This window comes from Sinocyclocheilus rhinocerous, unplaced genomic scaffold (genome assembly GCF_001515625.1).
Source record: "Sinocyclocheilus rhinocerous isolate Xijiao unplaced genomic scaffold, SAMN03320098_v1.1 scaffold1319, whole genome shotgun sequence".
NCBI classification, from domain to species: domain Eukaryota; kingdom Metazoa; phylum Chordata; class Actinopteri; order Cypriniformes; family Cyprinidae; genus Sinocyclocheilus; species Sinocyclocheilus rhinocerous.
In genome coordinates this window covers 548384-562648 of record NW_015650691.1, presented here as the reverse complement: position 1 = coordinate 562648, position 14265 = coordinate 548384, and the positions used below count along the sequence as shown (strand labels likewise).

Below are 14265 nucleotides of genomic sequence, written 5' to 3'. Positions count from 1 at the left end.
CAGACTGGATGATGATGAGATCAGATCTCTGTGTGGAGCACTGGCTGTTGTCAGACTCCTTGTGCAAACGAAAATCTCACTGGATTATTACAATTAATGGCAAAATGAATGTTTGGAAATGTAAACTGATATTTCCTACTGACACACTACAGCAAAAGATAGAAATAACCGACTTAAAACCATTTTTTAGCTGGTGAAAATACTAGTGTTCTAATAATTTTGGCCACCACTGTACATGTGTCATTGGTGCTTGAACCCCGATAATCGCCGCTTATAGCTTCAACAGATCTTCATCAACAAATCATTTTCTATGTTAATAAACATTTAATGTGCAGAGACAATTAGGTGAGCAACGTCAACTACTATTTTTCCTAAAAAGGCTTTCAGGAGGCTCCCGATCCTGCCATTGGTCCAAACAAGCAGTGTCGCTCCAAACTCACACCATTGATTAATTCAGAAGTCAACCAAACAAACACCCAAATATACTCAATGTTGAAAGCAGCACAGAGGCACAGTGTTTATGCTCTTTGAGGAATCAATCTACCAATGACTTACTTACAGTTGTCTCAGCACATTAAACTGAGAGGAGAAAGTATTTTAACACTGAAAACATAATAATGCACATCAACTTTAAAGATGTGCATTTTATAGCTTAGTCAGAAACATTATCAAACCCTCCAAAACAACAAAGATGGCAATGCTAACAATGCTCATAAATAAATGATTCAGCAGTCAGAGCTGTGTACACTCAGTTATGTACTGAAGCATTTAGCAGAAGCCGCGCACACATCACTGCCAAACGTTGCTCCCAAATCCATTCATTTCTTTCCTTCTGTAATGCCTTGAGTATGGACAGAACATCTTTATCCTCCGCCCTTCAAATTCTTTTACAAATCCAAGAAATGCAATTTATTAATATCTTCTTTCAAATGCTAATTTTTTTTATCCATACATAAATCATAAGACACAAGGTTGCTTGTGCTTCAGAGAAAACAGAGAGAGAGAGAGAGAGCTTTAGGGTATTAAGGGAACAAGAGGAAGACTACTGTTTTCTGTATTATCTGAAATGACAAAGGTCTGTTGAAAACAGGGCAACACAGATGCTAAACTACATTACTATGGACTTTATATATGTCCTTCTGGGACAACTGAAAAAAATAATGTACTAATTAAAATTTAATACCATGAAGAGGATTGTGTAAGATGTATTTTTAGAGGCAGGGTAGAGATGTAGCTTAATTTAAAAACAATTGAAGTCAATGGAAAGCCTCTGCAAAGCATTCAAAATGTTATATAATTTGTATATAAGAAAAAAAAACTCATGAGCTTATATTAAAATCTCTTTTTACTTAAATCTAAGCACAGTTGGTGACGTTGCTGAGATCTGTGTTAAACATCTCCATTTACCTTTTAGCCGTTTAGGAGCATCAGCTGAGATATTAGAAAGTTCTCGTGTGTGATTTTTCCTTTCTATTGGTTGTTTACTGACAACACAACTTTTGCCTTACACTCTTTAATTCCTTAATTCCTTTAATTCTTTGATTCCTTGAAGAACCTTAAACATCCATGGAATCTTTCCATTTTAAATGTTCTTTATAATGGAAGTAGCTTCTTTAGATTATTAAAATGTTCTTCACACTGTTCACTGAACTGTTCACTAAAAGATTCTTTGGCGAACCCAAAGAAAACCCATTTTTGGAACATTTATTTTAAAGATACTGTCATAAGAAATGTGATCCTTATTGGAAATCATGAATAGAATACAACAGGTCTAAACACCTCCTTACATGTAAAAAAGTAACTGAATATAAAAAGAAATAATAATAATAATAAAAAAACATCTGGGCACAACTTTAGCGAATGGGTGTCCTCTTTTCTTTCTGACATATTTCATAACTTTCTGTTCAATTAACAAAATGAACACTGTACAGAGCTACAGTTTTAGGTCAAACGTATTTCACACATAAATCTCCATTATGTCAGGAGCTGTCAATACGAGCCCACTTTGCATATCCATCACAATAAATCCACATTTCCCATTTATGCAAAACAATCTGTTTCAATAGTACAGGTGTTTAGAAAAGAGCTCTAGTGTTTTTGTTGCCAGGTAGTTAAGGAAAAAATTACATCCTAGGGGCCTTTTACTCCAGGTGACCTTTAGCCTTATCATCTCTATCATGGAAAACAGTACATGTGAGGTACAAACAGTACAAATCTTACTAAATGCTACATATTTTAAGGTAAACTGATTTGCAAGGTGAAAAAACATTGAATGCTCAAATACAAGTGAAACACTTTTGTTAAATATGTTTGGTTTCGATATCCTAACAGTGTGACAAAGCCTGGGGCCCGTTCTTCGTACGTCGCTAACTCAGTTAGCTGGATTTGATTGTTGACGATTTGGCATGATCTTGGATTGTTTGGTTCTTCGAAGCTCATCCCGGAGTTGCTGTCATAGCAACAGGTCCGTAAGCTTAAAGGGTTAGTTCACCCAAAAATGAAAATTAGCCCATAAATTACTTAACCTCAAGTCATCCTAGGTGTATATGACTTTCTTCTTTCAGACGAACTTTGCTTCCTTTGCTCCTGTTAACAAACGTTGGTTTTCACGAGACTCACTGGCGCACACGCATGCTGAAAGAAGAAAGTCATATACACTGCTTGGCTGTTTCCTTATAAAAGTCCAAAAATTTGTCAAGTTTTTCGTCAGGTGCCTTTTTTAATTATATGATGTCATTACGTTGCTGTCTTGCCGCCAGCCAATCGCTGCATTGCTGATCGTGGTTTCGAGTATCGATACATAGCCCCTTTTAAACCAACCCATGAACACGCAATTATCTCAGATAACTCAATCCAGCCATACTAATCATCAACAACAGGTGCGTTCGGAGAACCCAATTAGCCAGATCCTGATTCGCGCGATGATATCATATATATATCAGTTATCATGACATTTCATCTTGGATGTAATAAGCGACGTACGAAGAACGGGCCCCTGGTTTCAATATCAAAAACAATGTGGTATTTATATTGTATTTTTTATTCCTGAAAATAGGTCAAAATGAACCAAAGACAATGGAAAAGATAAAAGTGTGAAATAAAAGATGTAACCTCTTGGGCATTTCATATAAGTGAAAGAAATATTATATTTTTGCTATTATAATGATCATATAGCCTAGTTGCACAGAAGCAGTAGCTGCAGTGAAAATACTCTATGATGAAGCTGCTGCAGGCAGATGTTCCCCAAGGACAAATCAGCTCTGAATTTACAAACATTAGTGAGGACAGTCCGATAAAGCCCGCTAAACACTCAGTGTTTGACTAACCTCTCCAGAAATCTTGAGCCTTATTTGACACAGTCCCCTTTGCTCAGATGATGGACTTTCTCAAATGACCCAGTTTTAAGACACACCAGATAATATTTAAACTTTACATGGTTGTAAACTTGCAAAAGGACATTTCAACAGGCTATGTAACTATGTTTTAATTTTTACCAGTAGGACTGATCAGCATTTACTGGAAATGGTCCAATTTCAACTCTTGTTTTATGAGCTTTGAATTATTGAAAACGACTGATGCACTTTGCTGCTAAGAATAGACCTGTCAAATGAGTAAAACTACTATGCCCTGCACCTAAGCAATGTTTGCTCTTCTTTCCCATCATAAACAAGGAATGTGCCAAGAGCCATCTATGCCATGTGATTATATATTTTGCTTATATATTTCACAATCCATGTATTTTTTTTCCAAAGCAAGAGTGTATAAAGCAGTATAAAGGTGATTATTCAAAAGGAAAATCTTTCAAAAGGAAACTTCTTCACACTATGGTTTTGTCTTTGTTAAAACATTCATTACATGTCTTAGAATAAAGATCTGAATATAGACTTGACCAACCAACCAAGAGGTATAATCTAATTTGGCATGATGATGTGGATTCTTGATATTGTGTGTGATTGTAATGAAAATTGTTTCACTTTTTTGAGACTGCCTTCAAGAGGATCTTTGTATAAGTCTTGGAGTTGCTAACAAAAGCATCAAGTAACTTCCAGTGTATAAAAATTCAAATAGATCCATTCTTTCTGATTTCGATTTTCAAATACGGACAAAGCTACTCTTGTTATGTTAAAAAAAAAAAAAACTCAAAATGACATTATTTATGATGTTCAAACTTTCACTATTCTGTCTTGGCAAAGAGGTGCTCCTCTCACATAACTTTTTTAGAGAAACTCAACTCAACTAAAATGCTGGCATGATGGTAAAGTAATTTTCATCTATTGAATACCAATTGGGGGGGGGAAATCAAGATCGCTTAGTTTAAAAATGCAACATTGCATTTCCTTGATGTTAACACTTTTTAAGAGTTTACTATATAAAGGGGAATTTAAAATGTCTGAATGGAGAACAAGATCAAAATCTAACATTTCAACTTTTCAAAAATAAGATATAACAAATAATAAGTATAAATAAATACACTTTTCATCTGTTTCAATCGATTCTTTAAAACTAAAAAATGTTTAAACAAAACAATGTTCTTTCAAATCAAAGCCTAGGACAGAAAAGTTCCTCTATGTAGCTTGTGCAGGAGCCATACAAGACTGATGCTGTAATAATTCTGCAGGTCAGGCTACGTTTTATTCCAAAGTTGCGGTATCCTCAATTTTTATAGCCAACACATTTCATACCTTTATGTGTAAGTGCACGTTTACCATAGATATCCACATCCAGCCTACCTGCCAAGAGCTGGAAGGAATCTCTTGAAATTTGCCCAGCCCGCCAAAGGTGTAACATCTGTACATATGATCCAGAGACTCGGAGCAGTGCCACAGGAGCCCAAAACTCACGGAGTCCTTGTTTTTCAGATGGTCCTTCACTATCCATGCGGGCGAGATGAAACTGAAACTGCAAATCGCGACCAGGGCGGAGGACAGGAGCACCCAAAAACACCCGACACAGCTGAACATCCTCACGGCAACGTGGGGCAGCGAGACCGGAGACAGATCGATTCCCAGCCCTTTCCAATTCCGATCAAACAGCGAGTGCATCTGGAGCTCGCTCACTCACTGGGTGACATTAGACGAGCACCAATAATCACAAAAACACACGAGTTACCGATGCGCTAAGAGTGCCGCTGACACACAGATGCACCAGTGAACTACGGAGCATAAGCACGCCTAACTTTTCAATTAACGTTAAACGTAATTCCAGCTCGATCCAGTTCAATAGAGAGGATATTCCAGTTAATTCATCTGAGAGGAAAGCAGGTGGAGGACAAAAGACAACCGTCACACCCAGAGCTCAAGCTCTCAGAACTGCCACCAGCAGGTGCTCGCTATGTAGTAAGATCTGAATCCGCTCTGTTTGCGTTACTCACAGCCCACATACCACCACCACCATCATCATCATCATCTTCCTCAGCTCTGAGTCGCAGCTCGCGCGCTGCAGGAGTGCGAGCTCAAACTTACTGCGCTGCACGCCTGCCTCAGTCACCTGGATGTGGGCGTCACCGTCACTGCGAAGGTGTTCAAACGAGTTTTTGATTCATGAAAATCTGAATCGCAGATTTTTTTTTTTTTTTCAAAACCTCAATCGTGTAATAAACTCATGCCATCATTATAGTTTTCATGCCCTGCGTTTCGTTCATCAACAAACACACCGATAAAAGCACATTAAATATAGGATGAACAAGTATAAATCAGCAACCCAAATGTATAAAAACGTAAACAACAATAAAATGCGGTATTATTTATAGTTTTATTTCGTTTTAGCATTCTGATGTATTTTCAAAAAGTGTGAAAGCGTAGCGTGTCTTACACTGCCCTCTGCTGGTGATTTACCGTGCCGTGGACTTTTTACTTACGTATGAGAATGGAAACAAATATTGAACAAATACTGAGCATCACAGAGTACAAGCATCATGGACATTTCTGTAATATATATTTTTTTCTAGTTATGCTCAACATATTTCACTGACTAGAAACCACCTAAAGGGAGACAGTGATGTAAAAAAAATTGAGATGGAAGGAAAAGTTATATTTCAATCAATGTATATTTCAATGTATAATATATTATTTGTATAATATATTTCAATGCTTTTGCGAGCGAAGGTGAATGCAATTTCTTTCAAATGCTTGAAAATACTTAAAAAGTGAAGACTGAAAGATTCATTAATAATTTTAATCATTGAATGGGAAAGAATATTTTAAAAAACGTGCAAACTACAAACAAATGAGAAAATTGGTAATGTCACTCCAAAACTAACTAGCCAATGAGAACCTTTGTCTCTGAGACCCGCCCACACAACTTAAATTGAGAAAGCAAAAAAGAAGTGACTTTTTTGAAAGTTTTTTATTTTAATAACATTTTCTTTTTTTCTGTTTTACAGGATTCTTATTTTCTTCGAATTCATTTTATTTGAGTTATGCTCAATACGTTAACACAAATCCAATTTCAAAGTGCAAATCAATAATTTTCACACAGGTTTCAACACAGGTAACTGTAAAACGCTTTGTTCAATCGAACCCATGAACAAAAACAAAAGACAAAGCCTGCGTCAAGAGACGTTTCAACAATATATGTATTTAAATCAAACACATTTAAATATATTATAGAATAAGTACACATATATTTCAGAAAACATATTAGTGGTACATAGTACCAAAAGTCTTTTTCCGGTTTCTCGTCCACATCTCAATGAGGTCCAAAGCAATAACTTCATGTCCAAGTACAAGTTTCAAAAGGAACAGTAATCATTGAGATTTGCTTGGACAGAGTTTGACATATCATACAAAAAAAAAAGGGGAAAAAAGACAATCACCATAAAAAGAACTAACATTAATATATGGCGGTAAACCAGATCATTGAGATTTGCTTGGACAGAGTTTGACATATCATACAAAAAAAAAAAGGGAAAAAAAGACAATCACCATAAAAAGAACTAACATTAATATATGGCGGTAAACCAGGAATCCACATTTATACAGAACGGGGATAAACACTGCCCTAGCAGTTCAGTTTGTATATCTCTACAGTCTAGAATCAGATCTGCACAGGGTTCTAGAGGGAGTTCTGCAGTCAGGGAACATTTTCCAGGCCCGAGTTCATTAGTTCCCATTCCAATTTGAACTGTAACATCAGTCACTTTAGCTCCACGAGAGAGGGACAGAACAGTCTCTGGCATTGGCTGACTTACATCCACTATAGCATACCGTAAATCTGTAAATAAAACTGTACATAGCCACCTTGGGTATTTATGCATTTCTGTTTTTCTGTTTATTTGTACTAAAAAAAAGGCCTAAGCACTTCATAGCCACTCTTTAAAAAAAGCTAATGAAAAAGAAAGATAAAAGAGAAGTGTGCGATAAGAATTAAGATGAGGAAGGAAATATTTAAGTCACAGCCACTTTGTAGTTCCCGTTCAGATTCCTGTGCACTTCCTGTTGGCCGACATGGTAACAGCTAAACGCAACAGCAGGTATGTTTTGAAATGTTTGAGTCAGTGTTCATTCAGTCTTGTTCTGAAATTTAGTTCTGTTCGTCTGCTGTGCGACAGCTCTCGCTGGTTTGTTTACGGGTTTATTCATGCCTGTAGTTAAACTCATTTAGCTCCTCTTCAAATAATAAACAGAATTCCTTCGGAGTGCTAGAAATGATGGGGTGGATCATACGGAAAACATATTTTGGCTATTAGTGTGCCTATCTAAACACTCCCGCTCTCAAACACAAACACATGCAGGAAGTCATGGAATGCCTCTTTCAAAGTCCTCACTGATATGTTAATGCAGTTCAGCTCTGTGTTCGCCTTCAGGTGGTTTGCTTCTCCAGTCATTATGCAGAGAGCGACAGGAGGGAGGGTAGGAGCTGCTTCCACACTTTAACGAGAGGGTCATAGCTGATGAAGACAGAACAGGTCAGATTCTGCACAACTTCCTGTCATTCTAAAATAAATTGAAATTGACTACTAATCCCAATGCCGCTACACAATAAACACCAAAAGTGTTAGTTCACCCAATAATAAACTTCTGTCATAGTTTTCTCACCCTCATCTTCTTCCAAACCTCCATCTATAAATGGAGATGTTCAGCGAAATGATGAGACTGCTTTTTTCATATAAGAAAAACGCACATTTCAGTATATTTAAACTTGCCTTACTGTGGTTTGCTGAGGCATCCACTAAGTAAATTAAGTAAGGGATAATGTACTAACAACTGGTTATCGCAAAATAATCCCAGCCAGGCAATAACAACATAGGATGTATATTATGATTATTATCCCATTTATTGCATGGCTAAAATAAGTTCAAACATGACTCAAATCAAAGGGATAATGTGTTGTACAGTCATACCACTTCTTACACAGCTTTTCATGTCCACATCAATAATTACGTGGACATGAAATAGTGGCTCAAGGTTAACCATTTTAACATCTCATGTTTATTATCTTAAAATTCATTAAAGTGTAATAAACAAAATGTCACGCACTTCTTGACCCACTATAATTAACATGAATTCCATTGTAGAGCTGTTCCTCACACAAAGCTATTGTATGTCTTCCAAAGATTTGTATGGTCTACTTCTAAAAAAAATTTTTTTTTTTTTTTTTTTTTGGCGATTGTGCCTTTTGTAAATTTGTCTTTTTTTTATTGCTGGAAAGCATCCGTCTACACTAACCTTTATTGTGTGAAAAATAGTAATGCATTAAACTTTAAGCTACCAAAAATATTCGGCTGAAACATAAATAAATAAAAATAAATAAATAAAACAAATATTCAGTTTGGCCATAAGTGTTTTGGAGAACCAAAAGCATTGATCAAAACAGTGATTTAATTAGCACTTCCCTGATGATGCATTTGGACTATTTCATATACATAATGTGGATAAGATATAACAGATACACACGATGTCAGCAGTGTGGAAATATTTACTATATATATTATAGTATAACTATATTACTATATTATATTATATATAACTATATATAAAAGGAAATATTGAGAGGCGACTCATTGTCGAAGAACTTTACTACAACTGATTTAATTTGTTACCTGAGAACACAACACTCTGAACAGTATACCGGGTTGAATTATGCAATTGGCCAAATATAACCAAAAAATTAATTTTTGGTTTTCTGCTAAATTCAAACAATTTGGTAATTTGGTAAAACCAAATTTAGGTGCATTGCTATAAAAAAAGAGAACCGTACAAATTCTAAGGAAGTGCCTTTGTTTTCCGCAGAAGAAGGTAAGTCTGGGTTTTTGGAACGACTTGAATAAATTACAGAATTTAAATTTTTCAAGAAACAAATCTTTATGAATGCAAAGATCAAATAAGATGTACTTTTGTTGCCTTCACTTCAGGGCTTCGCTGGTGTCCCTGCTGCATGACATCATTGACGATCATTTTTGCAATCTTCCATGCCATCTCTTCTTGTGCCTGGCACACCAAAAACAAAGACAGTACATATCATGAACTATAACCAGCTTAAATCCATTTCCACTTAATAAAAAGACATTAGAAAAGATGACACATGTAATTCGAACGAAATAAGCAGGTGCACACCTCATCCGAGTTTCCTTGCACCCATTTCTTCATTGCTTGAGAAAACATGGAACCTGATAGAAAGGAAATAAAGTAAGAGCGAGTGAGCTGGACAGAGCAGTGAATCCTGCTTTTCAACACATCACCGGCTACTTATCGCCATGGCAACACACTCTCTGCACTCAAACTGAAGATATCAAGAGCACTTCAGCATAAGTCATAACTAAGAGCCAACTCACACAATACAAAACATGTGTGTGTCAGTGAGAGAGAAGAGAAAAAAGTTCTCAAGAGCAAATGCGTGTGCGTGTGTGTGTGTGTGTGTGTGTCCTACCCTTGGATTTCTTCACATCTGGCTCTGGCTCAGCCTCTCTGATGAACTGGCCCAGCTCATTCACCTTCCCAAAGGTCATTCTTCTGAGATGAAAGCAAGAAAAGCTGAATCTGGATCTGAATCCAGTGTTTTGTGCATAATACCAGGCTATAAGGCAACAATAAGAATCTTTTTCTGCTGGCCCAGGCGGACCACAAAAAAAAATTGTACAGAATATTTTAGCTGACTTTTTATGTGCCCGAAAAAGGAGGTATTTTCACTTTCATCTATGTCAGCCAGTGAGAAAAAATATTACCTTGATGTATAAAGTGTTCAACTTTGCAAGGCCTAAAAACATATCCATGATCAACGAATGTTTAATGTAGTAATGGCCTTGAACAATCCTTTTTGTTGTTTATGTTGTACCAATCTGAGGTCCAATGATGGGAAGGAAGTGTAGCATGATGTTTTCAAACCCTGACTCACCCAGCATATGGTCTCTGGTAGAGAGACTCAGGGTCCAGACTGGCGATGTCCACCGTTATCGCCTCATCGAAGTTCTTCAGGATCTTGACTGCCGCTTTTTTAGTACCTTGCTGCAACTGAAGATCAGAACAAAGTTAGCCATACTTGCAACCATATTCTTGAAGAATCCTTGTATTATTATGAAAAGCAAGTGCGATGTAGCTTTAGGGGAGACCATCAAACCAGTCAATCACCTGGGCTTGTGACCCTTCTGTGACGCTTGAGTTGCGGTCGAACTCTGGGGTCCAGCCCTGGCTCGGAGTGTTGGCATTTCCTCCAGTAAACTCGTCCACCCGTACGGAGTTGATAAGGTCGCTCAAATACTTATAGTAAAGGTTGCTTGACAGAAAGCCTGGCATGTAAACCTGAGATTGAGAAAACAAGAAAACTTCAGAAGGATTTTTCTTCCCAATACCAAGCTTCCACCTTCATAATTTTTGTAGAAAAGTGTTGTGGCAACATAACCCACCTTCTCCATGGTGGTCCAGGCCTGTCTTAGTGGAGTGTTGAAGCAGTCTGGGAGAGGTCCGCCTTCTCGACAGATATTGGATTCAATCTCCATCCGTACAGAGTCACCAAAACCCAACGGATTTGTGGCTTGGAGTGAAAAATACCTAAGCAGATCACATGAACTGTCATGTCTTCTGTCTACCAAAAGTAATGATTATGCTGTTGCCGCATCTTAAACACTAGAGAGGCATGTGCATAATTGCATAGTGTCAAAATTAACAGGCCTATGGGTTGCCTTAATGACTAGTTAGCAACAAGGAAGCTCTGTATAAAAATGCTGATTTAGAGTCATGTCCACCATAAACCAAACAGACATGTTTAAGTCTGGGGTCAGTAAGATTTTCAACAAGGATGCATTAAATTGATTGAAAGTGTCAGTAAAAACATTTATAAATGTTACAAAAGATGTTACAAAAGAGTACTATTTTAAACAAATGCTGTTCTTTTCAAGTTTTTATTCATTAAAGCATCCTGAAAAGAAATGTTACACCAAAAATATTTAGAAGCTGTGCTTTTTTTTTTTTTTGCTTTGTTTTTTGTTTTTCTCCACAATAAAGCATGCTTCTTGGGCAGCAAATCAGCATATTAGAAAGATTTCTGAAGGATCATGTGACACTAAGATTGGAGTAATGGCTGCTGAAAATTCAGCTTTGACATAATAGGAATAAATTACATTTTAAAATATGTTAAACGTACTGTACATTGAACTAAACGAAAGTTGTAATGATATTTCACAATATTACTGTTTTTGATCACACAAATGCATCCTTGGTGAGCATAAGAGACCAACTCCATTTGAATGTTAGTGTAGGGAAAAAAAAACAGCAGGGTAATTCTAGTATAACAATATTTAAGTTTAACAATATTTACTGAGAAGAAGAAAAAACTAATAAAAATGCAAAAAATTGAATTTTCAGAGGTCGACAGAAGTCTATTAATCCAATATATTTATAGCAACACCACTTAAAAAAAAAAAAAACTTCACAATTTAATTTCCTAATGAGTTAATCAAGGGAGGGGGGTGATAATTGGATGACTAGTTGTTTAGTTGCCCATCCTGATCCATCCCTAATAGTAGACTGAAATAATGTGCCAAAACAAAGATTACACTGAACATCAAATAGGACATACTTGTCATAGAGAATCATGGCATCATTCTGGGCTTCCTGTCCGTCGTACTGGCCTTTCTTGGCAGCCAACTGATCTTGAAAGTTTTCTGCAGCCAGCCAGAACTGCAGCACATTCATTGCATCCTCTTTCTCCATGTACTATATTGACACACACACAAACGCACACACTTTGAATTAGGTTTCAATCCTACTTTATAATCCCTTGGCACTTCAAATGTACTTGGATCAGAAATCCATCATTTTATACGCACACTTGCACTTTTGGTGCATTCTGCCATTTAGAAACAGGTTTTGGGCAGATTGTCGAGCTCAGCATATTTCATGTGCTTATACAGCTCTATGCATAAATTCAACAAATTCAACTTGAAAGTGTGTTCTAACAGGACACATAATATCTGGACTCATAAAACACTTAAATCCAATTTTAAAGCACATTTAAAAAGTAAAGAACATTACATATAATTCAACATCTATACTTATATAATTAAAAGTGCATATAAGAAAGATAATCTACAGGAAAATGTGGGTTATACAAGTTAAGCTGTAAATGTACTGTACACCCATATTTAAAATTGTATTAATGCTGTAATTTCCTTTTAAACAGAGGCTGAAGTGAGTGCCCTCACCTCTGAGAAGTAGAAGAGGGCTGACTCGCAAAACAGGATGTCCGCCAGGAACACAGAACCACTGGTCAGCACCTCGATCTGGTATTTACAGAAATAATGGCTCCACAAGAACTCACTAAAGTGCCTGTAAAACAGGTGCCAGACATTTCCATGAAATTACAGAAAGAGAAGAGGCTGGATAAACAAATACATTTAAAATAAATAGAGAGGAAACACTAGGCCTGTCAATTTATTGTGTCAATTTTGTATGATTAATAAAAAATTAAAAAAAAACATAAAAATTGAATTCAATAATATAATTATTCAAAATAACAATCCATGCCCCCTGACCTGTAAATACAAGCAATTAAAGGGATAGTTCACCCAAAAATGAAAATTCTGTCATTAATTACTCACCATCATATCATTCCAAACCTGTTAAGACCTTTGTTCATCTTCGGAACACAAATTAATATATTTTTGATGAAATCCGAGAGCTCTCAGACCCTGCATAGACAGCAATGCAACTGACATTTTTTGATATTTTTTAATCAAGCTTTCGGCGTTTGATTAGGTCTGAGAATTGTGAGGGATTGGCTGCATGTTTTTGTTTGTTGTTATTTTATGTTTGCATGAATTTTAGTATTATTTATTATTTATGGACAGCACTTTGGTCCATTTTAATGGTTTTGAAAGTGCTTTATAAATAAAAGTTGAGTTGAGTTGAGACATGTTCAAGGCCCAGAAAGATAGTAAGGACTTCGTTATAATAGTCCATGTGACATCAGGGGTTCAACCGTAATTTTATGAAGCTATGAGAATACTTTTTGTGTGCAAAGAAAACAAAAATATCAACTTTATTCAACGTTTCTTCTCTCCCAGGTATTACATATTTTCGTAGCTTCGTAAAATTACGGATGAACCACTTATGTCACATGGACAGAAAGGAAAAATTGAAATCGCATCATATGACCCCTTTAAACGATTTCCTTATGACATTTCTATGCCTTGACCGTGGTAGGACTCTTGTGGTCTATGGAGGGTCAGAGAGCTCTCAGATTTCATCAATTTTTGGGAGAACTATCCCTTAAAAGCCCCAGCTCTACTACGAGAAACCTTGTAGCCCCAACTCTACACCTCGCAAAAACAGTTTTTAAGATCAAAAACAGCTAAGAGAACAAATGGAGTGGAACAAAATACATTTCAATCATGACAACTCTCTGAATAGCATGTTAATGTATATGGCTGTTAATCAATCAGCTTGCACCATGTAATAAATGATGTGAGTGCTAGCATATTGCATGTAAAGGACCTGTCAACTTGTGCCATCTAGAGTTTCGTAAATGAACTCTATGGGCCTCATTTATCAATCTAACGTAGAAACGAGCGCAGATCCGTACGCACAAATCAACTTACGACAGAGTTCACGTGTGATTCATGAAACATTCGTATGCCGCCAATCTCATCGTACGAATGATCGCACGATGATAAATATGGCGGCAGAAAACAATCGTCATTTGAATATCACGCCCCTAAAATCACCCTGGTTTAGAAGCCTCGCCCCTAGAGTTTACGACACGGAGAAACGAAACCCGGCCAAAAAGAGGAAGTAATCTCATGAAAGAGAAATTGATCTTACTCCAAAAACA

General features: G+C 36.6%; 2 protein-coding genes across 4 annotated transcripts in view; both read right to left on the bottom strand.

The window, feature by feature from the left end:
• Nucleotides 1–5600, bottom strand: part of lhfpl7 (LHFPL tetraspan subfamily member 7) — a 160224-nt gene extending 154624 nt beyond the window's left edge. Inside the window, exon 1 of the mRNA XM_016517308.1 lies at nucleotides 4731–5600. Within this exon, the coding sequence (XP_016372794.1) occupies nucleotides 4731–5042 (312 nt within the window). The 5' untranslated portion in view covers nucleotides 5043–5600. The remainder of the gene's footprint in view (nucleotides 1–4730) is intronic.
• Nucleotides 5601–6859: 1259 nt separating this feature from the next.
• Nucleotides 6860–14265, bottom strand: part of akap10 (A kinase (PRKA) anchor protein 10) — an 18859-nt gene continuing 11453 nt past the window's right edge. Inside the window, exons 7-16 of one of the 3 annotated variants that reach the window (XM_016517301.1) lie at nucleotides 12638–12761; nucleotides 12013–12149; nucleotides 10841–10985; nucleotides 10566–10736; nucleotides 10333–10448; nucleotides 9868–9950; nucleotides 9555–9607; nucleotides 9333–9428; nucleotides 8037–8060; nucleotides 6860–7888 (exon numbers count right to left, since the gene is read on the bottom strand). In XM_016517301.1, the coding sequence (XP_016372787.1) occupies nucleotides 7883–7888; nucleotides 8037–8060; nucleotides 9333–9428; nucleotides 9555–9607; nucleotides 9868–9950; nucleotides 10333–10448; nucleotides 10566–10736; nucleotides 10841–10985; nucleotides 12013–12149; nucleotides 12638–12761 (955 nt within the window). In that variant the 3' untranslated portion in view covers nucleotides 6860–7882. The remainder of the gene's footprint in view (nucleotides 7889–8036; nucleotides 8061–9332; nucleotides 9429–9554; nucleotides 9608–9867; nucleotides 9951–10332; nucleotides 10449–10565; nucleotides 10737–10840; nucleotides 10986–12012; nucleotides 12150–12637; nucleotides 12762–14265) is intronic. The other 2 variants (XM_016517302.1, XM_016517303.1) reach the window with 2 other exon arrangements.